The sequence below is a fragment of the Manacus candei genome, unplaced genomic scaffold, assembly GCF_025592945.1.
Source record: "Manacus candei isolate 608988 ecotype Guabito, Panama unplaced genomic scaffold, ASM2559294v1 h1tg000046l, whole genome shotgun sequence".
Lineage (NCBI taxonomy): Eukaryota > Metazoa > Chordata > Aves > Passeriformes > Pipridae > Manacus > Manacus candei.
The window spans coordinates 2,693,417-2,718,256 of record NW_026138094.1 but is presented as its reverse complement, the minus strand read 5'-3'; the positions used below and the strand labels follow the sequence as shown (position 1 = coordinate 2,718,256).

General features: G+C 40.5%; 1 protein-coding gene and 1 long non-coding RNA gene across 4 annotated transcripts in view; one reads left to right on the top strand and one right to left on the bottom strand.

The window, feature by feature from the left end:
• Positions 1–24,840, bottom strand: part of ALDH1A2 (aldehyde dehydrogenase 1 family member A2) — a 61,409-nt gene that overhangs the window by 5,924 nt on the left and 30,645 nt on the right. For all 3 annotated transcript variants that reach the window (XM_051796341.1, XM_051796342.1, XM_051796340.1), the window contains 9 exons: positions 23,590–23,694; positions 23,208–23,348; positions 21,482–21,611; positions 15,727–15,788; positions 12,913–13,041; positions 12,668–12,781; positions 3,673–3,775; positions 1,194–1,378; positions 309–473 (listed from right to left, as the gene is read on the bottom strand). In XM_051796341.1, the coding sequence (XP_051652301.1) occupies positions 309–473; positions 1,194–1,378; positions 3,673–3,775; positions 12,668–12,781; positions 12,913–13,041; positions 15,727–15,788; positions 21,482–21,611; positions 23,208–23,348; positions 23,590–23,694 (1,134 nt within the window). The remainder of the gene's footprint in view (positions 1–308; positions 474–1,193; positions 1,379–3,672; positions 3,776–12,667; positions 12,782–12,912; positions 13,042–15,726; positions 15,789–21,481; positions 21,612–23,207; positions 23,349–23,589; positions 23,695–24,840) is intronic.
• LOC127475041 (uncharacterized) overlaps positions 1–24,840 on the top strand; it is a 124,650-nt gene that overhangs the window by 79,185 nt on the left and 20,625 nt on the right. The window contains exons 4-6 of the long non-coding RNA XR_007906070.1: positions 18,131–18,280; positions 21,488–21,629; positions 23,210–23,384. This is a non-coding gene — a long non-coding RNA (uncharacterized LOC127475041). The remainder of the gene's footprint in view (positions 1–18,130; positions 18,281–21,487; positions 21,630–23,209; positions 23,385–24,840) is intronic.

The window sequence follows — 24,840 nt, the reverse complement described above, 5'->3', positions numbered from 1 at the left end:
AATAGTGATAATATCTGTAAAACCACATGAATTTCCCAAAGCAGCTACCTCAGTGGAACTCACCCATTCTACCTTTGTCTCCTCTTTGAGGTCTGAGACCTTACAGCCAATGACAAAAATTGAGCTTCCTTACCCAACTGATGTCAGCTGCTGCGTGCATAAGGAGTTCTGAAAAGATTTTATTAGTTTTTTAAAATATAGTGGTAATTTTCACTCTGAAGCTTTTGTCTCAGGAATTAAACAGAAGCAAAAAAAACCCCAAAGAACAGTCATGTTTAGGACATTCTAAAATGATCTTGTGCAAATACCTCCTCCTTGGCAATCCTCATGTCATCTGTTACATTGGAAAACACTGTAGGTTCAATGAAGAAGCCCTTTCTTCCTAATCCTTTACCCCCACATTCGAGTTTTGCTCCTTCTGTAATTCCACTTTGAATAAGTTCCAAGATCTTGTTGTATTGTTTTTTATCAATCTGAAAGAGAGAAGAAGTTATTTGAATTGCAGACCAGGTACTTGACAGTCGAGTCAAAACAGGGTTTTTTAGGCAAGTCATGTCCCAGTGAGTAGGATCATGCTTATATTCACTACTCTTTGAGCTGGAGAGGCAAAGACCTACAGGTAGCTGCTGACTGTAACCTTGGGCTCAGTCTTCTTAAGGATGTGTTCCCTTATGTCTGTGGCTCAACCTGCATTCTTGCTACACAATCTAGTTTATAAGCACAAAAAAAGCAGATCATTGATTTTCGTCCCAAGTTGACTTCCTGAAAATGGTATAAGCCCAGCTAGTTATTATTGGCAGGAATATTTTCTAAAGACTTATCTCTGATTATGCTCATTATTTGCTTAGAATTCATGGGCCTACAGGCACAGTTATGATTGTAGACAATTCTTGGAATTCAGTGCCCACAGAGACTTTTGAGAGTTTCTCAGAGTTTACAGCTGTATCTTGGGGGCTGAAGATCCAGATGTTGCTCTTGAAACTGGGAGGCAAATATTGATATTTAGGATGAGATTTTTAATTAACAAGAAGCACCTCAGAGCTGCACAGATTATCTAATCCTTTAGAATTTTAATCTTGAAAACATCGTTTCAGCTACCGTGGACTGTGCGTGAGTCCTGACCTCTGTCTTAGTGGAATTTAAACCCTTTCAGGCACCTCCTGGGCTGTAGAGCTGAAGCCCAGTTTCTTTACCTGTGGACCTTGTTCTGTAGTTGGGTCGAAAGGGCTCCCCACAACTCTCCTCTTTGCACGTTCTACGCTTCTTCTGACAAACTCTTCATAGATTGATTCTTCCACGTAAATCCGTGAGCCTGCAGTGCAGCACTGACCTTGATTGAAGAACACCCCTTGGTGAGCTTGTTCCACAGCATAGTCCACTAAAAAAACCAAGGCAGCACATGTTGCACTGAAACACTGTAGACAAATCTGCTCTTGCATCAGTGTCATGTGTATTACATAGTGCCACATTCCCCAAACTTCAGAAGTAGGATTTTGTTAAAAAAAACTGAATCAAAACATACTATAATTTTATCAGGTCATAAATGAGGTTGACTCATTTTGTGCCATAATTCCTGTGAAAATACAGAGCTTTTAAACATGTCCAGAAATGATTTTTTCCTAATTTTTCCACCCTGGACACAGCTATACTGGAGGTACAACTAGCACATTCTCTATCCAAGCAGGAGAGAGGATCCAACCATATTTAGATATTCAGAGCTACATTCTTCCATTGGGTGTACTAGCTGATGAGACAAGGATAATGAATTCATCCCTAAACAGTGATGCCCTACAGCACTGCACTACCTCTGTTACCAGCTGTAGCACTTTGGAACAGTGCTTAAAGTATAATCTTCTGTGGACTAAACAAAGAAACTGTCCTTTACTTTCAGCACATTCTAGACAGCTCCATCTAACAGAAATATCTTATTCTGCCCTCAGTGTGGTCTTTGGAAAAATTATATGGGGTGTTCCCTGGACCACATTCAAATTTTCCCAGGCAGCTCCATGGAGATCGAAAACACTGCTGGATAGGTGGGATTAACTGATGTTTCTTCCTCTATTGTTAACTGTTTTTCACCATGAAGGGGTCTAACCGTTCTCCTCTCGGGTTTTTTGTGCACTAAACTTTCAACAGCTTTATCATGCTTTCTGCTAACTTTTGGCACACAGTGTTTCTCAAGCAGAACAAACAGTTCATTTAGAATGATGAGCAAATTGCTGTTCTTAAATAATCAGAGCTTTGAAGCCTAAATCTTAGGTCAAGTGCTGGAGGTTGTAATTGTGGGAAGACCAGAGAGCTTTAGAGAGCTTTATCCTGTGGAACCAACAGTCTTGAAGAAGACTGTGCTCTGCTTTGTCTGTTATTCCCCTGTTGCCTGCAGCTTCATCACAGAAAAACAACAGCTCTGTGTGGCAGCCAGGAGCAGTTGTTCTTCCCCTAGGGAAGGTCAGAACACAGACCTGCCCCTGGCATGTATCACTCTACTAGAAATGCTCAGGTGATCCAATGTGAGTTAGTGGTTTAGGGCCATTTGAGATGTGGTGGTATCTGTTGGGAGATGGAGAGGAGTAACTGGGGTAGAAGGCTGGAACATCTGCATCTGGCTCCAGTTGACAGGGGCTTTTTTAGCTTACCAGGATGACTGTGGCTGAAATTTTGATCCTTGACTTGGTAAAACATTTCTATGTAGAAAAGCTTCTGGAAGTTGTCAAACTTTCCCTAGTCTTTCAGACATTGATAAGTTTTGAAAGCAGGTACAGGATTGTAACCAACTCTTGCAACTGATGCTATTCAGAATCATTCTTCTGTTCACTTCCCCCTTTTAAATTAGAAGACCAAATCCCTGTATGTCTATTTATTGGGGTTACAAAGTTCTCAGAGAAGACATTGAGTACAGTGTGCCTGCACACAGCCTGAAACAAGAGCTCTGAGCAAGGTGTGAACCGTCTCATTCATCTTAATGGGGTGTTAACTTCAAAACCTCCTGCTGACAATTTAGATATCAACATTTTTAACTATTTCTTTGCTGATCATTTAAGCAGAAACTTCCAGTTTGTGTTTATATCCTATCCTAAACAGCTGTCCCGTACCTTCTCAGGTGCCAAAAATCTCAGCTGCACAACATCAGATATCTGCCAAAACTTTCAGCTCCCTGCTGACAGTGGCAATGAGGATATTTCAATACATAATTCTTCAATTGTGAAAATTAAAAAAGGGAATAATCTCCATTTATAGCAGTTTAACAAAGGAATATTGTGCAGACTGGATTAGCTACTCAAGTGTAAATGAAAGTCCTCCCTTTTTATAAAGGCTGTGAAGCAAAAACATCACAGAATTTCCAGATTTAAAGCACCAGATCACCTTGCTGCAGTGGTTAATATGACAAACGTGTATGGGACCATGACTGTGAATAACACCCTGTCTGTATACTTGGTTATAAAGTTTTTTCTGCTTTCTTGTTGACTATGAATCTGTGGGTCCAAATGTTGGTTTTTTATAAAAAATATCACACCTTAGGCTGCCTCTGTAAGATTGAAAAGTGCAATTTGGTACAGCTGCATTAATTCACTTCACTTTTCATGAAGGATGTGCCCTAAAATGGGAGGGGGGGGGAAGAAAAAGATGTTACACAAACAGGTTTTTCAGAAAAATATGGAAGTGCTGACTTACAATCAGCATCTGCGAAAATAATGTTTGGGCTTTTCCCACCCAGCTCCAGTGTAACTCTCTTCAAATTACTCCTTCCAGCTGCTTCTTGGATCAGCTTCCCAACCTGAAAGGAAATGGAGACACATTTTACAGGGAACGTAGTCATAGAGTTCACTTTAACAGCCAAGACTGGCTATCACCAGAGCAGAGCTTTAACCAGGCCAGCAGGTTCTTCGATCCAAACACATTCATCAGCTCTCCCTTTTTTCCTCTAGAAACTGAGAGGGGATAAGGCACAGCACAAGTGTGTGTACCCTTCACCCGTTTGTATCTATGCTAAAATGGCTTGGGGCTTTCTTTTAGGGGGCTTTAGGAGGGCTAAATGAAAAATTTGAAATGGGTGCAATTAGAATTTCTTCCATCCAAGCCACTGACAGGTTCACAAGGTTTAATATGTCGAGTTGTGATGAAATCATCATCCTCCCCTGCAGGATTAACAGCACATAACAAAATACCAAGTAGGGCAAGAAGTTACAAAAGCACCATCCCAGATCTGACCTGCAGCTGCACCAGAGATAATCTTAATATGGGTTGAGGAGGTCAAAAGCACCTCCAAAATGTCTTTGTAGATTGTGGGGTCAGCCGGAGCAGAATGCAGCCCCCTGGCTGGAGCAGCCACAACCACAGACCTCACCAATGAACATGAGAGTAGATTAAATGGAGTAGCAATCTGACAGCTACGTGTTTGACGTGTTTCCACATCAGTACAGTCGGACAGGCAGCTGTGCTCCCTGGAAATTCTTCTCTCCCTGGATCAACAAACCCAAAACAGGTTAGAGTTTATACTGGTGCAGTGTAACCGTGCCTATTTTGCAGCTAAAGAAGTAATCACAGGTAGATTTAGACTCCTACATGTTAAAACATGGGATTAAAAGTACCTATGGAATATTGAGAAGCCTGAGAACCTTGATAAGTGCTTTCTTTAACTGCGACATGTTCTAATGTCACACAGAGAATTAGATGTGAAGTGAGATAGGAGTGAGTCCAGAGGTGGATTTTTTCTCTAGTTTCTCTATCTGTTTTCTATTTCTAAGGTTATGTGAGTGAGATTTCCTGCAGCAAGGGGTTAATGGATGAGAAGCTGAACCTCTCAGAGAATTGAAGGCAGTCTGCTAGAGAAAGTTAAGTCAGCACTGGAGTAATCAGAAGGCAAATGAAACAGAAACCAGGGCCCCCAAAGAAAAAAAAACAAAGCAAAACCCCCACAGGATAATGAAGGAGTTGTCAACCACTTCATGTACCTTTGTGATTAACTGTTTATCTGGTGATACCACAGTTGAGTGTGACTGAGGTTTTTTTATTTTTTTTTTTATTTTATTTTAAGAAAAGCTATTTTTCTTTATCCAAGTATTGATGGAATGGAGTGTTGACATTATCATGAAATTCCTTGCATATCCCCTTAATTGGAGCTGATTTTATTGCTATGTTTGACTGACAGCCAGAAGTGAACCTGAAAAAGAAGGACCCTTTCTGCCTTCCACCCCCACCTCATACATCGAGCACGTCATCTGGAAATTCCAGCCTCTCAAACTGTGCTGAAAACTTACACTGCAAAGCAGAGCTCTGTGTTTATAGCCAGTGCCAGCCAATGCCATTCACACCCTCACCGCCTTGAACCTCCCTCTCTCAAAGAACAACAACCACCCATTTCCCCTCAAAAATTCTCAGGGAAGCCAGAGAGCAAAGTGTGCAGCCCTCATCTCTCTGCCTTCTACTTTAATGTCAAAACAGATTTGTACATGTAAGCAGAGGTTTCTAAAGGATTCTATGCAAATAAGTGATAGGCAAATAGGCAAGTCCAAATACAGTGTATACGGCAAATATTAAAGTCCAAAGGGCTTGGAGACAAAGGTGTTATTTTGGAAAAGTATTGTCCAGAGTATTTTTAATACAGAAAAGTTGTTGTCAAGTTTCCAAGTACAAATTTAATAGAAAGCTTGACTCTGTCCTTCCCGTTAGAAATCAGTGTAAGCATTTTTGTTCCCTGTGCTCCCGTTGTGCCCTGTGCTCTTACACTTTGAGAAAAGTCTTAGGGAAAGCACCAGCGCTGTGGTTATTTAGTGACAAAGGCGGCCTTTTGTGGCCGACCCTCTCTTTATGGAGAGAGACAGCATGAAAGGGATAAGTGATAGTGTTGCAATCTGCATGGCCTTTCAGTACACGCTTCCTGCGGTGTCTCTCAGCTCTATCCCCGAGCTCCCAATAGGCAGAACAGCCTTGCAAGGGAACGCTGCAAAAGAGGACTCCCCCACAGATAATGGAGCTGTGCGATTATTCAGCAGGAATGTTGGCAGAGAAAGCCCTGACTCCCCATCCTTGTTTTGAATAGGCTTCAAGATTGATATCAGGAGTATCCCTGGATAGCTTGTGAAGTACCATAACCTTGTAAGCTGCACGGAGGGTGAGGCAGATGTAATTTGGCTTGTTTCAAAGAAAACAATTTGTTATGCAGAACAACAACAACAACAAAGATTAAAGAAGCATTTTGAGGCACCCCTGTGCAAGAAAAGCTATGTGAAGAATAGTCCTGTAAGGGTCTGTTTCTGGATTGGGAAGGGTATGACGTTAGGCACTGAGAGTGTATCATGATCTAATACATTTGATTGTTGCTTGTTTATGCCTCCTGTATTTGGAAGTTTATTGTCTCTTTCAAGGAGAAGCTTAAGCAGTCATATTTTAAATACTTTGTGCAGAAATGAAAAAAAATTTGTTGCTTTTCATGTTCTCTTAATTTTCTATTTTCTGCACACGTGGGTTTGCCTGTTACTGTTAAGGCACTAGAAGTCTCATGAGTCAAAAGCAAACCTCCAAGGTTCATGGTACTTCCTCTACAGCTCTGTCATTCAGAATGTCTCAGTTCTCCTCTTAACCTTCTTTTGATCACAGATACACAGTAAATCACTAGGGAACACCTGAATGTAGGGGAACAGCAGTCTAGCTGAACAGCAGGGAATTTTCTTGCACACTACAACAGACCAGACAGTCAAGGTAACACAGGGAACTCTGTAGATTAAAAGATTCCATGGACAGAGCAAAATTTGACAAAGGAGACATACATCATCAGTGAGGCGTTTTAAATAATACCTTCAGTGCCTTTCTTGGGATATTGAGAGAATATCTGAAGAACAGAAATTGCTTTAAGTTGGATGGATTAAGTTTTGGGGAGATGGTATGACTAGACAGAAATTTTCTGTGTTTTCTGAAAGTACAGTTTTCTCTCTCCAGCTATTGAGGCATTTGATGTCAGTGTTTTGGCAAAACCTTCAAACCCATGCTGCTGTCTCATTTTTTATAAAGTCCAGATTATATGCATAATCTTTTTGAGAAGCATTTTAGAACCTCATGGCATGTTCAGGGTGTGTCTCCAGCAAGGACAAGCAAATTTGAAATACCAGCAGCTTTATCTGACTGTGCAAAGCCCTGTGTGAGGACCAGCCCTACAAAGAGTGTAGTGAATAGTGCAGCACAAGTGAAAAGGCAATCCCAATCAGAAATTCCCAGAGAGAATCCTAAACTATAAATGGCTCATTTGTTCTTTGGATTAAATCCTGGCCCCATGAAAGTCCATGACTAAACTCTTGTTAATGTTCATAGGGCTGATAGGCTGTTTGTACTGATTTTAAGAAGGTGAACCCTTTTGACATGTATCTTTCCTGGGCAAAGAGGCACAAGAGTTGCCCAAGGACAGCTCCCTAAATGCTACCAAAAACACAAAGGAAGGAAAAGGGTAACAACTGCTTCTCATTCAGGAAGCACAAGTTGTCCAAGTTAGGATCAAAAAGATTCTGCAGAAGCAGGAATGAATGCTAATGTAGCCTTCCTAAATCGTTACATGGGGTATGTGTGTAGCATCCTAAGCTCACAGACTTCTCAGGATGGGTCAAGTCACCTTTAGGATTCTTGTTGCTAAGGTAGAAAATGACAGGATGCAACTCTTCGTGATGCCTAAAACCAGCAAGAGATTGTGTGATCCAGGAGAGCTGACACAACTCACTGCTCATGCAGTAGGTAGACATTCTGTCTACATCATGCATTGTGACATTCATCTCACTTCAGAAATGAAAGGAGAATCCTGCTGAGTAAATTAGAATCAGTGGTAATACAGCTGTTAGCTACAAACATTTGTTTGGCATGAATCAATCTTGACTCTCCCGTAGTTTGCTTTGATGGTCTCTCTAGTATCTTGTTGACTAATGATGAGATCATGGTTTGTTAATCTAAGTGCATAAAGAAAACATTCTGCCAAGCAAAATGCAGACTCTTTTGCTGGGGTTTATTGCAGTTGTTTATAGACCTTTTGTTTACACAGGCATCCAAACCAATTTGTTGGATATTTATTTGGGTTACTCTGCAGAACTGCCTGAACACAGACTTGAATCCCATCTTAAATCTGTCTGCATTTTAATGGGTTGTAGTTTGAACAAAGTGGAAACCAGCCACTTAGGATGCATTTCTTGTTGGCCAGAGCTTCAAATGTTTTGTGTGCTATCTATAATTCTCATCTTGAGAGCGTTTAACAACTGGAGGGAGTTGTAAGCCACTCTGATTTGGAGGTTACACATTTGGTTTTGAACAGAAGTTATTAGAACTCATTAAACTTTTGCAACAATCAAAATAGAATTTTTAATCCAAGCACTGCTTTAAATGCACATTTAAAAAAATTTATAACTTCTTGGTCTCCATAATCATCTCTAATTTTAGACCCAGAACATACTGCATCCAACTACTCCCTGTGCACCAGGAACTTATGTTCCCACACACAGTTCCAGTTCAGATGGAGCACACAGGTACAGACATGGGCAGACAGCTCAGAGCAGTCAAAATGACTGTATTTGCACAGCCTTGACTGAGCTCACAGATTTGAACGGAAATAAAGGTAAATCAAGAGTAAAGCAGCTTCTGATGGCTGCTTTTCTTTGCTATTTGAAGGCCTCTCACCTTTTCTGCATAACAAAAGTTCTTTCAGAGAATAAGAAGGTAATGTGAAGAACTTCTCTGCATTTCTGATACGTGTAAAAATTGTCCCCTCATCAGCACTTTTTCTCAGAAATACATAGGGCCCACTGTTCCTTTCACTGGGGAAGAGACTCGTATAATGTCTCCTGTAGTTCTGAGCTCTGCAGCCCAACAGCAGTCACCAACATTTCCCCTCAATGTCTGGGTGAGTCAGACATCCTGAGTTTGGATCTGTTCTTAAACTCAGAAATTATAAACAACTGAGTTTATTTTAATTAAATCATTGCTACTAAGTTTTTTAGAGGAACTCAAATAGACAAGAATGCGTGGAACAGTGAAGAAGCCAAGGCAGAGAGGGGCAGTGTAAAAGGAAAAGGCACTTCCAGTGCACAAGAGGGATAGTGTGGGAGAGAGCTAAGCTTTACAGAACCTCTCCCATGGTCCTGGGGAGTGCGAGTTTCACCCTACAGCTCGGGACCAGAAAGATCAAGGAGAAATTCAGTCAGATATAATGAGAGATGTAAATTGATTATGGGCTTTCGAGGTAAGGTAGGAAAGGGATAGGAGTGACTGTTGACATGGTGATATTAGCTGGAAGAAAGTTCAGTTATGGCAGTTTAAGTTTCATCTGATTGTGGAAGATGAGGAAAAAATGTGCTTGTGAAGCCTGAGAGGAGATTGTCGTAATTAAGGGGGATCATGGATTAGCCCCGGTTCACTAAAACCAACACAGGAAAAATAAACATTTTTGTTAAAATGCCTGAACCAAACAGGCTGCTGAAGAGTGAGAACCAAAGCAAGCAGAGAAGCCAAGAAAGCTACTGGACTCTAAGAAGGCACAGTATTTTTAGGCCTGCTTTCATACTTAGTATGATTTTATTTCTTTCAGTATGACAGTTGGCAGAGTGAGGTCCTGAGCCTGCCAGGTGTCTGTAGAACCCTTCCTAGTGAGTAGTGGAGTTTTGAGAGCCATGCACTAAGGGACTGGGAGAGGAGGTGATCCATGGGAGAAGGCATGAAAAAGCAAGAAGCAGGCAGGCTAAGTGTTGAAAGAGTTGGCAGACTACTCTTTTAGTGTGGGTAAGCTAACCATAAAAGGAGGGGACAGCAGGAAAGAGAGAGAGAGTGAAATCAAACAGTAATAGAGCTCTTTATTATTTTTCACGTATTATTTGTGGGGGAGAGTGTGGAAATAAATAGTAGTATTTTTTAAAAAAAATTCAGAGCACTAGAGAATCTAAAAAACAGAGAAGAGAGTGCACACTGGACAGCTCATAAATTAGAAATTAGAAGCATAAGTTCGAAGTCATTTATGTGTTGTCATTGCATAGGCATGGGCTTGAAGCCTCCTAATAGGAGTTTCAAGAGGTACTGGACCAATGTCCAGGTGACAAGGCCATTGGTGCCATTAAATACAATTGTCCACATGCACCTTTGGGCTCAGGAAGTCTGTAAGTTGTTGATTTGCCAGAAGCTGTGAGGCTACAGCAAGGAAAGGATCACTCTACACATGCTCCCTTCTTCTGTGAGCATCTGTTCCTGGTCACGTTGCAAGATAAGGTGCTGGGCTGGGTGGCTCTTTGGTGTGACTGTGTCAGACTTTATTGATTTAAGGTCGTGAACTTGGCCTTTTGGCTCATATTTCTATGGCTTGTGTTCTACACATTTTGGAAAACATTAGCATTACATTTTTTTGTAGGAAGAGCAGCCTGTTTTCTGCCTTTCAAGAATATTGCAGGAAATAGATAATAATAGCCTGGTTTAGTGATTTTTACAGGCAAACGGGGAGTTTTCATTAGCCACTGATATACACTTCAAAGGTAAAGAACATATATAAAAGAATCTCATAGCGAAAACTTGAGAAAAACCTGTGCTTCGGAATCTGAGCTTGGAGATCTTTGCTTTTGTACTGATAGCTTTTATCATTGACTTGCTCAAGTTGGAAGTATTAACTGCCTTAACCAGCACCTGGCTGGAATGGGGGAACGGAAGTTAATATTGTGGTGTTTATATACCTAATGGCTGTAGGAAATCCACATCACTGGAGTGCACAGTTGACACGTCTCAGACAAGCACCAGAGAGACAAAATTTTTCCATTATTATTTCAGTAGAAATTGAAATCTGTTTTGGAGAAGTCAGAGACTCTATAGTCCAGCTCATATCAGAGCATTGTGTTTAAAATGTTACAATGTTGACTTGCTGTTACAAAAATTCAGTGTTACAGGAAATCAGAAACAATATGGAATAGTTTACACTAACTCTGCATTAAAACGTTCCATCTGTTCTTGCTTTAGGTTCTTAGAGAATTGCTTTTTCATCTCTGTAATGCTTTTCACTTCCTATTAGTAAGGCTTTTAAAGGTAGGCACTGAGTTAGTATAAAACCCACAGCTTTTGAGTTTAAACGCCTATTAAAACTAAAGCTGTCTGGAACTACAATAAAAATTTATTTTGGCTACAAGAGACAACTTTGAAACCTAACCCATCTGTATTTTTCCTCCTCCAAACAGTGCAACATCCTGTATAATAGAATATTTATCTTAAACAGAGACCACATATCTTTATGAAAACAATTGTTTCAACTTAATTTATGGGGGGTAATCAGCTCATATTAAAGTTTTTGATATTCCAGGATGCTAATGTTAATTGGTTACAGGAGATGTAATGACTAGAGTAATTCCACAGAATAATCTGAAATCTGATGTAGCCATTGACTTACAATGTAACCTGTGTGTAGTAGAATCTAAAATTGCCATCAAAAAATCATGTACAGGCACATAGTAATTGCAAAACACTTGTGTCCAAATTAGGCATATGACTGCAGCTACATTTTACTGGTAATTTAGGCTTGTGTGTGACTTCCAAACTCAAATACAGTATAATTCCCCCAGAATAATTTATTTGAAATAATTGAGCTGGTCTCTGCAATCCCTGGGTCCACCAGGGAGATACCCACACATATCTAGTAGGGCTGCTTGGTCAGTGAATTTATCCACTCAAATCAAAACCCAAATTGCCTAACTGTGAAGAGCAGCATCCCTGGGATGCATAAAGCCTTCCACTGCCACGAGTGGGAGTCAAACATATCAAAGAGAGACTGGATCCCTGGGGTTTAGCTCCCTCCATACAATAGTTTGTCAGATTTTGAATTGAAAAGGGCTGGGTTTAGCACTCTCTAAATATAACCAGCCCTGAAACTCCCACAGAGATTCCTTTCTGTCTGCCTTCAGACAATGAGATAAGGCCCCTTCTCCTGTGACTTCAGTCTGGAGTACCTCTGTCATCCCCACCCCAGCCCTGATAACAGCCAGCTTTGCACATATTTGAGAGCAAGACGTGATGTGAGTTTTGAGGGTTAGTCTTTCTGTAGATTGCAGCCTTCATCTTCAGGGTGAGCCTCCTCTGTAACATCTGCACCAGAGACTCAGTGCAAGACATTTTGGCATCCAGGACACAACTGACTCCCTTCATCCTCTGGCCAGCTTCTTTCCATCATTTTGGGAACAGATACCTTGGACAATCCCTTTTTCTCCCTGCATTCCTTCCTTTTTAGACCTCCTCCTCATCCTTAATATACTCGAATGCAGCATCACAGTTGAAATATCTTTGCACAATTTGCCCCTTTCCTCTCCCCTTTTCCCCAAGTACAGCAAGATACACAAATTATGGCTTTTAAAGCAGCATTTATGTGTGCTATGATATAAACGGGATGTTCTGCCTACTTGCATGTGATTCACATCCTCATAAGCCCACAGGAAATCCCAGCAATATTTTTCCAGGCATATCTCCTGTGCTGAGGTGCCGAGCACAGCAGGGGCTGGAGGAAAGGAGCCATTTCTGCTTGGGAAGTACTGCAGTACATAAGTTTAGCTGGGAAGGACAGACCACTGTTGTTTAGGTGTAGCTGTTTTACTCAGTGACAGTAAGAAATGTAGCACAAGAACTGAAGTATTTACTCACATTTTACAGTAATATACGTAATATGTGTGAATCCTCTTACCTCAGTGGATCCAGTGAAAGCAATTTTATCAATGCCAACATGGGAGGCAATGGCTGCACCAACAATTGGACCAAATCCTGGCAAAATATTGACAACTCCTGGAGGAAAGCCAGCCTGTCAGAACAGGAATGAATGATGTAAGCATGACCCATGGAAACTGATAGAGAACATCAAACCAGGCATGTGCTGGGAGTTCCTTCCCTACAAGGAGAGACAGAGACATGATTCCTGTCAATTATTCTTACCTCCTTGATGAGGGCTCCCATATAGAGAGCGCTAAGTGGTGTTTGTTCTGCTGGTTTAATAACTACTGTATTTCCACAGCACAGAGCTGGAGCAATCTTCCATGCAAACATCAGCAGGGGGAAGTTCCACTGCAGGGAAAAAAAAAAAAGTTGATAGATGGAAAAATATTGCTCTGATGTTTTGTTTTCAAGATGTCAAGCTGCTACCTCACTTATTTCTCAGGCTGATCGTCAGCATAAATCTTTCCCAGCACAAAGCAAGGATTTTTTTTAATTACTGCTATTAAGAAAGCAACAACAGTGACCTTTCAGTTCTTTTGCTCCTGTTCAAAGAAATAGAACCCCCACCTACAATCTCCATAAAAAAAATATTCTGTTATCTGTTCATCTTTTTTGGTCACAATTTTTTATTTCACTTACTTGTTTTGCAACTGGCACTTTTAATTCCCCCATGACAAATAGATCCTGCTTCTGATACATTTGGAAGGAACTGTTTGTTCATGTCGAAGCATTTTTGGATGTAAATTTCCTATCCCTGAGTACATCTTAAGATAAAAAATTTATCCTCAAAATTATATAATCCTTAATTGATGGAGTTACAATAAAAAGTCCATAAATGTCAATGCTCAGTCAAAACATTTTATTTTCTTGAAGTCTTCTTACTAAGCAATTTATATGGAAGATGTTAAGAGAACAGAAAAAAACAAGTTGAGAAACTCTTTGATGATATAAAATTCTGCATTGTCATTTTATTTCAACTTCATTTAACTGCAGCAGAAAATGTAGTGGATTATGTTATTTTGATGCACAAACACATTGTGGATAAAGATAAAAGTAACGAGCCTTTCACATCAAGGCCTGATCCTAACAGGTTAAGTGGAAATGCCAGAGTAATAAAATAACCGTGTTTGCACAATCACTCTTATAAATGCATACAATAATCCCCTTTGGAAAGAGAATAGAAAATATCAGTCACAAATAGTCAGCCAGTGGCCAGAATGTGTTACTGCCTGATGCATATCAGCTGCCACTCTCACAGACATCTCTCTAGCCCCTGGCTAACTTGAAAAAATACACAACTGTCTTTCCTTCACCGAACACCCAATTTTTTACTCCCTCTGTTGTTTATAAACTCTGGAGACAAAGTGATGTTTTAATTCCATCTCCAGTATATAAACCTGGGAGGGGAGCTGTAGGGCCAGCAGTGTGCTAACAGCCTGCACTTCTAATGGTATTCAAGGAGAACTTGGAGGAGTTTTATAGGGCAATATATAGCCCTGTTTATGCTACAGCGCTGCTGAAGAGCACGTCTTGATGGAAGCTGGGATGTGAAAGAGGATGAGGAGTTTAGTGGTAGGCTTGCTGCTTAATTTTATTTTTGTAATAATGTATTTGCCAGTGCAATGGCCAGGGGCTGTACCCTGTGACTGGTAGCTGTGGAGGAAGTACATAAGAGATTAGCAGCAGTGTTAGAATAGCTTTGTGTGACAGCCATCTTAAAGTTTTGGAGGACAAAACTGAGGGGAAAAATAAACATGCATGGTAGATGGCTGGGAACCCTGAACAAAGAGTTTTACACATCTGAACTAAACAAATCCTGGGTTTGGCGTGATCTCCAGCCTGTGGCGGAATTTCTTCAACAGATCTGTCAGTTAAGCTCAACGAGACAAGCCTAAGAGATGTCCGGCAACGCTGGGGCTGTCATTTAGCAAACCCTTATCCATATGCCTGGCTGGAGAATGGGGACAGAGCTGTGCAATCTTTCATTCATAAGGCCCAAGTTAGGAGAGCGTGTAGGTGTTTGCAGGACGGGCACAGTCACAGACTGTCTGAGGCTGAGCGGGCTTCTCTGCGTTTCTACCGAGTGCTGAACACAATGGCCACCCCTTAACAAAGACATGAAATGGCAACAATATAAATAGGGAAAACAGGCTCAAAATTGTTAAAATAATCTTTTTTTGGCTGCTCCTTTTGTAATGGAATTGCTGCATGTCGCTGTTTAGTGGCTTTGTGGTTAACATGAACAAAATAAAAAATCAGCATCAACAGAAATTTCAGAGAATGTCCTGATTAGTCCCCCAGTGCTTTGTCAAGAATAAAAGCATCCACACGATATTTTATTAGCTATATGTGAGCCTCCCATTGAAATTTCTGCCAAAGCTGGTTAACTGGCTCTTCTGAAAAAGTTACCCTCTCAGTGCAATTCCCATGTACTGTTCAGCAAGATTTTATTAAGGGTGTATATTAGGGTATAGGGGCAGTATTGGGTTTGACAAAATGATGTGTTTCTCTCTCACAACAAATAAAACAAACATTTCATGTCTTTTATTAGCTACACAATGTTAATTGTAATGATATGTCTCCTGGAGTTTCCTTTTCTCCTCCAGTCTTGTAAAAGAAATAGCAGGAAAGAATGGAATTAAAATACATCACATTCTCCCAGGAACTGAGGAGCCTGTTAAATCACAGTAAAAACTAAATAAATAGAAAGACTACCACAGCAAAGCATCAATTTTCCATAAGTTGTGTGAACATCCATAACCACTGACAGCATATTAACACTGTGTTTTGCTTTGCTTGTTTTAATCATGAGAATTCTATGACTTGAGAACTTAACTCCTAATAACAGAGCCTAAACCCTATTAGCATGTTCAAATAAGCATTTGCAGGGAGGCTGTTAAAGATATGTCAACAATATGAGCTCAGCTTTTTTCGTAATGGAAAACACACATAGCTGAGGACCGTGTTTTATGTGTCTTTAAAGAGAGCTGGTTCAAATGAAAATAAATAGAAAGCGCTAGTAGAGATACTCACAGGGATGATCTGTCCACACACTCCGATGGGTTCATGTCTTGTAAACGTAAAATAATCTCCATCTGAAGCAGATGAGCATGGTTACTCTCAAGTGCAGTTTGACTTGGCAGAACAAAAAAAAAATTAAAATAGAGGGGGGGAAAAAACTCTAAAGATCAGCCTTTGATGGCAGTAAAAGAAATAAAGAAGTCATGGAAGTGTTTTTTCGTGAGCCAGCATGGGAAACTTAGGTTCAGGAGCAACCTAATTGTTCTTTCTGTAGAACAAAGGGAGCAGGCATCCCATCAGAAAGCAACCTGCTTTGTTCCTTGGGGAAGAGAACAAGCTGTACAGCACAAAAAATTGCAGTAGCGTGGAAGCCACTAAATGGCCTCAGCTCTCTAAGGATGAGAGAAGTGAAAGAAGAGTCACAAAGGCAATTTCCTGAAAGGCATGACTGGAACACAGCAATACAAAGGTATATATACAACCAGATGTGGGACAATAGAGTGACACACATCCAGGTCATCTGTCACTGGGGACACAGGCAGTTTGAAGGGATGGAATGATACACCACAACCTGTAGATGTGGAATGAAGAGGACAAGTTTGTGACTTGTGTCACTGCAGAAGACAACATTAATGAGTGTACAGGGGTCATCACACAGCCATGCTTTCGCAGCTAACTTGTACAAGGCCTGTGCCAGAAATGGCCTGGAGCTCAGTAGGCAGCCAATTTAAGTTGACAGGACAAAGCTGTAAGCCACTAGAAAACAAGACAACAGAGAATAAGAAGTTTTCACAAACCTTTTGGGCAAGGTAGAGGTGAATAAATGAAGGGATGAATATGAAGGGACCTAGTCACTGGAAACTTGGAAAATATGAGCTTTTCTTGATGAACTTTTGACAGAAATAGGAATATGGACTAAGGTCCTAACAACAAAAGTGCAGGAAAAGCAGACTGCATAGTCATAAACAGGAGGTGTGGATGGCATGAGGCTGTAGGGAATTACTTAATTAACTCTCTGATCTGGTAACTATTTTTTAAGGTCCTGATGAACAAAAATGGCAAAAAAACTCCAGGGGAGAGAGGTATCACTAGTTAAAGTGAGTGCTACGTGAGACTGGCAGTCCTTAACAACTGTTGAGCTCAAGGCAGCCTGAGTCAGGTCAAGGAATAAACAGATTTGTGATTTGGGGTCAGGCCTGTGGTCTGTGGGAGCCACTCACATGGGCCCTGCTCTGAGCAGCCCATTCAGCACAGCTGGGACAAGTGACTGCCATGGGGGCTGATGGAAGTTCGGGCTCTTTCCCAAACTGCACGTGGTCTGGGAGCACATGCTGAGGTTACACAGGCTGAGATACCATGTAGGTTTGTTCCCAGCTGACAAAGAGCCAGAAGACAACCTGCTCTGTGTGAGGACTGGTTAAGGTATCAGTTAAGGGACGGTCTAACCCGTAGCTTTGTTACTGTGCTTGGCCTTCATTTGTCCAAAGTAGATATACAGCACTTTTGTACCTAAATTGAGTCTTGTAGCTGTATAAACTAGCCCTGAATTTAGGTCAGATGTTTTTCAGTGAGGCTATAGCTGAGGCAAGGGCTATGCTAAAGGCATGAGCTGAATGTGCCCCTTGGCCTGCAGTGCTTGGTCATCTAGAAAAACTGGAGTCTCTTAACTTGGAAAATCAAGTATGTGAGAATGATGAGAAGGTTGCAAAGGCTTAATGGCAGGAGATGATTTACCAGGATAAGAAAGGGTCAGACAGCAGAAGGGAGTAAGAGGAGCAGGAGAAATTACAGGGCTTTTGCTCCCATTGTTCTGTCCGAGGCAGGGGTCTGTGCTTTTCCTCCCGGGGTGTGAAGTGTCAGGCAGCCACGGCCTCTGCCCCATTCAGTCCAGAGCTGGAGCCACCCTTGTTCAATATTGGGGAAGGACCTAACTTCACAATGGAGAGTGTGTTTTGGGAACCTGCTGCAATGTCCTCCACCATACATCTGGTAACAATAAACAGGTTAATCTATAAAGTTTCTTGGGTTTAAGAAAAGACTTCAACTTGAATTTGATTAGAAATAACTTATTTTCAGGTCTGCTTATTTCTATCCTTATACTTTACGGGATTTGCTCAGCAGAAATCTGAGCTAATGCGTCAGCTGGGGGCCAGATACAGAATAATTATGAAAAAGGTAACAATAATCTGCATCCAAGACAAAGGACAGAGCAGAGGAAGTAAAGGAGGGAGGAAAAGAGAGAAAAGAGATTCACGTCAGGAAAAGGTGGAAAAAAATAGTTTTCAGTTGGTTTGCTCTGCATTGACAAAACATTGTTGTACCATTTTGATCTCCAGATCAACTTCCCAGTGGAGATGAGAATATCTGTGTCACAGATTGAGATGATCAGTTTGGTTTTCCATGTTATCTTTCACAGATGATAGCAGTGGTCCACAGACCATAGGAAGATTCATCAGCCCAGACAGAAGCGAAGTCGAAATACAGAGAAGTACATCCAAGCAAAAGCTCAAGAGGCATACAGAGGAGTCAGCTAAAAATACCAGCTGGTACTGGGTAGTACTGAGAGGTGGGTTCTCAGCCAGAAGGGTGGTGGCAACACAACAGTAACACAGTTACGTTAGCACTGTCTGACTTTAGATTGTCACTGCATAATCATTGCCACTTGTCTGCGTGCTTCATAACACAAGTTATAGATAACCTGGACCTGTTTGCCAGCTCAGACAAATGGTGGTTAATCCTTCCCAACGTGGGCAGAACGTTCTTTCCACGGAGCAGCACCTCCCATGCAGAGCTGCTCTCCCTGCTGTCTTCCACTAGACTCCAGACAGCTGCCCTTTTTGACACCTACTTCCAAAGTTCATCATCCACAGACACACTATCAAGATGGGATTTTTGAGGCTGCTTTCTAACAATATCTTTGGGAACATATGTAACTTGGAGTTATTCAGGAGCCTCAGATGTCTCTGGACAGGCCAAAGATGGATCCAAGAGCCGCATTGTCCACAGTGTAAAACAAGCCGTTACCATGGTGAAATAACTCAAGAATTAAGTGAATCCCTTATTCTAAACAGTGAGCACAGAAAGCTCCCTTGTGCTTAGAAATTACATAGGAAACTTTAAAAATGTTTTAGAGTTTTAAGATTAGTTTATACAAGTCATGCTAATCACACTTATTCTAAGATGCTATAGCTGATGGTTGTTACTCTTACCCTTTACTAGCTGGCCTCCAGAAGAACATTGCCTGAAAGGAATCTGACACTGATCCTACACACAATCTAAAATTTTGTGTTAAAAGGGTTTTTTAATATTCTCAGCTGATGTAAACTGACATTCTTCGGTCCTCACTAATATTAATAGAGCAAGATCAATTTGCAGCTGCTTAGCACCTGGCCCAAAGACTTTAATTTTTTAATCAGAAAGCAAGCCTCATTTATCCAGGGATCTCACTTTGGGACAGCAATATCTTCCACAGATGTGTTTGCTCAGATTTCCATCAGAAGTCTCCATCCTGGATATTTTATTTGCATAACAACCATCATACAGTCCCATGCCTCATGGAGCAGGACACAGCAAACAAGTGGGTGAGGAGAACTAAGCTGGTTCTTTGAACTGTATCATATCATATATTGATTTAAAGATACATTTCTGCTTGCATTCAGTTTATTAGTTTAACAGTTTCTAGTCCAGCCTCATTCTGTTTTAATTTAAATCATCAAGGCTTTACGCATGGGAGCAAGCAAAGGGCAGTCTGAAGGTTTTGTAGCTCTGGGACCAAAAGGAATGTGACTGTAAAATGCACTGTTCTTCTTCTACTTGTCTATCACTTGCCTATTTTTATTTTAGAGGAAAAGAAAACCTCAGCAGAAACAGATGAAAGACTGAGAGGTTTCAGATTTATTAGCACACTGAACAGAAAAAGGAGATTTAGTAGTGGTTTTATTTTGTTTTTGTTGTCTTGCTTGTTTACCTTTGATGAGCTGATGGTAAGTGAACTTAAAGAGCACTGGCTTTGTTCTAAAATAGCTTTATGAGAATGAGAAATTTATAGTGTGAAACTAGATGGATAAGGAGGAGTGTTAAAGCAAGAGGAAGAACTAATTGATATCCTGAAAATCTGTGAATGGACTTATGATTCTACACTACTGATAACTGTGTTAGCACAGAGTTTGCATTGAGGAAGGCATGCTGAAAATGTGCCTTCCTTTTGCCCAGCATAGCCCTCCTCACTGAAAAAAAAAATATCAGTTTTTATCCTATACAGTAATTGAAAAGAATAAGCAGAGGATATTTATTCTCCTTAACCTGGTAATGGCTTTTGGTGACTGACCTAATTTCTGTGTACCTGCAGGGCTAAGGAGTGAGAAGAAGGCATTCAGTGACCAGGGAGTAAGAGATTAGGGGACAGGAAATTTGCTGAATATACGAATTTATGGTGTGGTCTGCACTTTTGTATGATTAAATGTGAAGTGCAAGCAGCAAAAATGGGATTTACGAATCTCAGCCTAAATGACTGTGGAAATCTTTGAGTCCTTGCGGGAGAGTCTACACCTGAAATAATAATATTGTCATTTCTTTGGTGAAAATAAACTAGTGCTCATAACACACTGCAGTTTTAATAAGGTGAAACATCACAATGAGTAACATTGCAGTAAGAGTTACACGATTTGTTTTCCTTCTGAAAATTTTGGGGGCACATTTTCAATTTATCTGCTTGTCTGTCTCTGATAGTTCTGTGCTTTGCTGTGCAGAGGCAAATGAGTGCACTGTAGACATTGTGTTACACGGTGTAACACCAGGGAAATATCTGGGCAACACCAAAATCCATTTACCTGGGAGTGTGACTAACATGCTTGTGCAATGAACAGTGTGCACCATGAAACCAAAAAGAACCCACAGAATGAATGTTCGTTTTCCTTAATATTTTTCAAAAAAATTATTTTATGCAGGTGAAAGATGAGTACATTTATCTTAATGACTGCACCTACAGAAAATCATTCTTTGCTATTTTGTCATATTGCATAATTAAAGCATTTGGTATATCTAGTCCAGACTGCAAATGAATATGTTTGCATCAGAAAATGCAGCTTGGATTTGTTAAACAGCTGGGAGGGAGGGGCAGGAGGAAGAGGCTCTTTAAATAAAAATAATGGTAAGGATTTTTTCTTATCTCTTTAACAAAAAAGAAAAACATAAAAATTTCCTAGAACTCATAAAGATTTATCTCATACATGCAATATAAAACTCATCCCACTGAATAATTTGAAGAAGCATATATAACAAAGCATATCTGATATGTATGTAGTTCTCTATAGTAACATTACTACCTCTCTCAAAGTATAAATTAATTTAGATCCAATGTTAGTCCCAAGTAAAATTATTTGCATAAGCAGTTAGAAGACAAATATAAACAAGTTCTACATGTAAACATACTGTTTCTTTAACAGCTACCACTATTTTCATGAGTTCCAAGGTATTTGTCAGGCTTATACTGCATCCATTTTTATAAGTGTGTCAGTATTTAAATGCAGGTATTGAGCTGTCTCCTTCTCAGATGGTCACGTGCAAAAGAAACCAAGCACTCTTGAGATGTGCATGTAGGGCAGAACAATAGCAGGGCATCTTTTAAACATCTCACTTTCAAACATCTGCTTCAGCAACACACTACAAACTGTAAGACCAAACCAAGGTTCCCTTCTCCATTCCATGAAGCTGTAATCTGTTAAGCCATCTGGCCATGAGAAGGTTTAGGTGCTTTAATTCCCCTTACCTACAGGAATGGTCATTCCATGGATTTTGTCTGCCCAACCGGCATAATACCTCAGGGTTTTTATGACTCCCTGCAGATCGACGTAGAAAGCTTGCAAGAATGGTTTACCACTGTTCAGGGATTCCATAGTCTGGAGGACAAGAAAAAGGTAAGAGATATAAGCACAGTAACATTTTTGGACTATTGTACTTAAGTATTCACCATCTCAACAGCTCTTCAGTCATGACAGAGATTTTAATGAAGACCAACCAGTTACATCTTGGCATACTTTTACCCCAGAAGTTTCAGAACAATTATCTGATCCCCTTTGTGTACTTCATTTTGCAAATGTGAACAAAAAGCATTTTCCTTAAAAAAAAAGTGGTTTCTTCTGGAGTATTCTGGAATGGCTATGATTTTAAGAACATGTGTGAGTTTATGTGTGTTTGTTTATCTGTCTGTCTTGTGGGTTTATGTGTGTATCCACATGCATGTACATGTGCCTTTGTGTATTTTGAACCTAATAGCCACTGTGTTTGGTCCAGATCTATAAATGCTGAATTGCTTTAATCAGGAGCCAAGATAAAAATGCTTGTCAAACCAGGTTCTGTTATGTTAATGATAACAGCTGAGAAGGGGCTCCTTGTAACCCCTTATTAATGATCTGAATCCATAAAGAGAAGAATGGACATATCCCTCTTTATATAATTAATGTGAATATAAAAATTTCTCTATATGGCTGCCAAGACTCCTGCTGAGGTCTGAGATATCTATACTGTACAGCCAGTTTATTTATTGCCATCAAATAAACAAACTCTCCTCTAGGGAAGCTCATAAATTAACAAGCTAATGTCCTTATTTTTAAGTTAATATTCCTAGTTTTTAAAAGTATCTTATAAGCTGTCCTCTTAGGGGTTCCTAAGATCGGTTAGCAAAAAGAATCCAATAAAATATCCTAAGATGTTGAGGAGCTTAACTCATTCTCAATAGCTGTCTAATAGAAATCGTTAAGAATGGGCAAAGGACGCCCATGTGTAACACACCAACCATCAAATGAGTTTCTATAGAGAAGAATGGAGGCCTAATTCTGCACTGACTTATATCCCCAAGAGCAATTAATGGCATTGCCTGCAGTGCAATTCAGCAAAGAACTTGGCTCCAGAAATAAAAATCAAATGACAGGCCGAGTAAACTTGATTTGCTGTGCACTTCCTTTTCCCTGCGGCGATTTTACAGTATACGCCGGTGGTAAGATGATTTAAGTGTTGACAAAGCTGGAATTAAGATGTTCTCCGGCTTAGTTCAAAGCAGTTGACATGCGGAAAACAACATTAACAATGCCACTGTTTTGATGGCTCCATCCCCCAGCGAAGCAGGGCTGTACCCAGAACTCGGGGCCCCGGCTGAGTGCCGGCGAGCCTTTCTCCTGCCATTTCGGGAGCGGTTGCACCGACCCCTTAGTCTGGAATTTTTTACTCTAGGAAAGTTAGAATTGCAGACACAGACGTGTGTGCACACCCCTGCATCTGTGTGATGTCCAATTAAAAGCTCATTTGAGCCCATTGGAAGGCTCCTGTTGACTTTTATGTGCCTTGGATCAGGCCATGTGCAGACAGCCAGACATCTCGGCCATGAGGCTGAGTGTGGCTTTCAAATCCAACTCATATCAACACATTCGTGAACCAATTTGCTCTCAGAATGTAAAAGTGACAAATGATTTGACTGTTGATTTTCTTGTGCCACTTACAGCAAGAATTGCCCTGTCTCTCTCAACCAAGTCTGCCAGCTTATCCAAAAGATGGCCTCTTTCCGATGCATCCATTCTCCTCCAAACAGAGCCCAGAGAAAACGCGAGCCGGGCTGCCCTCACTGCTTTGTCCGTATCGACCTGGGAAGAAGGAAGAAAAACACTGAAGGCACAGAGGTAAATAACACACCCAGGCTTATGAAATTTGCTGTTGTACAACCTTCCTCATGTGATGGGTTTTAGAACTACGATTAATAAAAGAACTGTCCAACAGTTCTGTCCTGGACTGGTTGCTTTGATCTATTTATACATTTCTATTATCTGTTATTTGAACTATTTATACATTTCATTTATACATATACCCATTCATGGGATGCATTACCTTGTCAGCTTCCTGAATCTCACAGATCTGCTCTCCTGTTGCTGGATTATACACTGGGAATATTCTCCCACTTTCGGAATTCTGCCACTCATTATTGATGAAAATCTAGAAAAGGAAGAGAAGTCATTAGGTCTCCTGCATGAGCAAACTGTGATGTATATAACAGCAAGCTCCCAGGAAAGGCTGTAGATTCTAATACAAGAGAGCTGAAACTTATTTATGTCTGTGAAAATTACAGTTTTCAAGCGTTCAGGCTGAGGTCAGCCCCGATGTCTTTCTGTGTTCTGTAGCAGTGTCACTATAGGAGCAATATCAGATTCCAAATCATTTGGTTAACATTCAAATTTGATTCAAAAACTGTAACAGATAGACTAAAGACAAGAAGTACCTGTATCAGACAAAAAGCCTTGAAACTGCTGGAGACAAGACAGGGATTTGGAGTAATCATTCAGTTCAGTAAGTAAACATTTGGTCACTGATACAACCCAGTCAAGGCTGAATAATCTCAAACATCACAGTTCTTCAATACACAGTCAGTTAATTATGGCTCCAGTGACGGCTTGCAGCACAGAACTAACTTGCTTATCTTCTTGGAACAATGGAAATTGTTAAATTCTCTCGGTGTTGATATCATCTTAATTGTCGCGGGTAAAACAAATTTGAATGGTAATGGTGCTGACAACAGCTGTCTTGAGAAAGGTAATGACAAATGAGTTTATTTAAAGTAGATTTTTACTGGTAGCTGTATACATGTCAGTTGTTTCCTACTGAATGACTTTCAAGAACAGGATGCAATTACTTATTAGCAAATATGAAACAAGTCACTCCAGGAAAATGACTAAGTGAAAGTTTTTCCAGGTATTCAGACTCTTCCTGTCTTTTAAATCTTTCTAAGAACAAAGGTGTTCAAAAAGTCCAGGCACCATAGGGGTTTCTTGGAGTTCAGGTATCAACGTACTTTCATTGTATTCCATGAAAAACAACTTCAAATGTGTAAGGGGATGTTCTGGCCTCATTGAAATAAATGGGAATTTTACTCTTTACTTCACTAGAGGCAGGAGTTCACACCCAAAAAGAAGGAATTCACCAGGCTTTTTTTTTGCATATGGGGCTGTGTTTATAGAGACAAGGGACCCTTTGAAAGACTGAGGAGTCTCAGTTCCAATCAGAGATACTCAGGTGGTAGAAACTGGACCATCTTTTTACACATGAAGGCACAGATATGTCTGTAGAGTTTTCATTTACCAGACT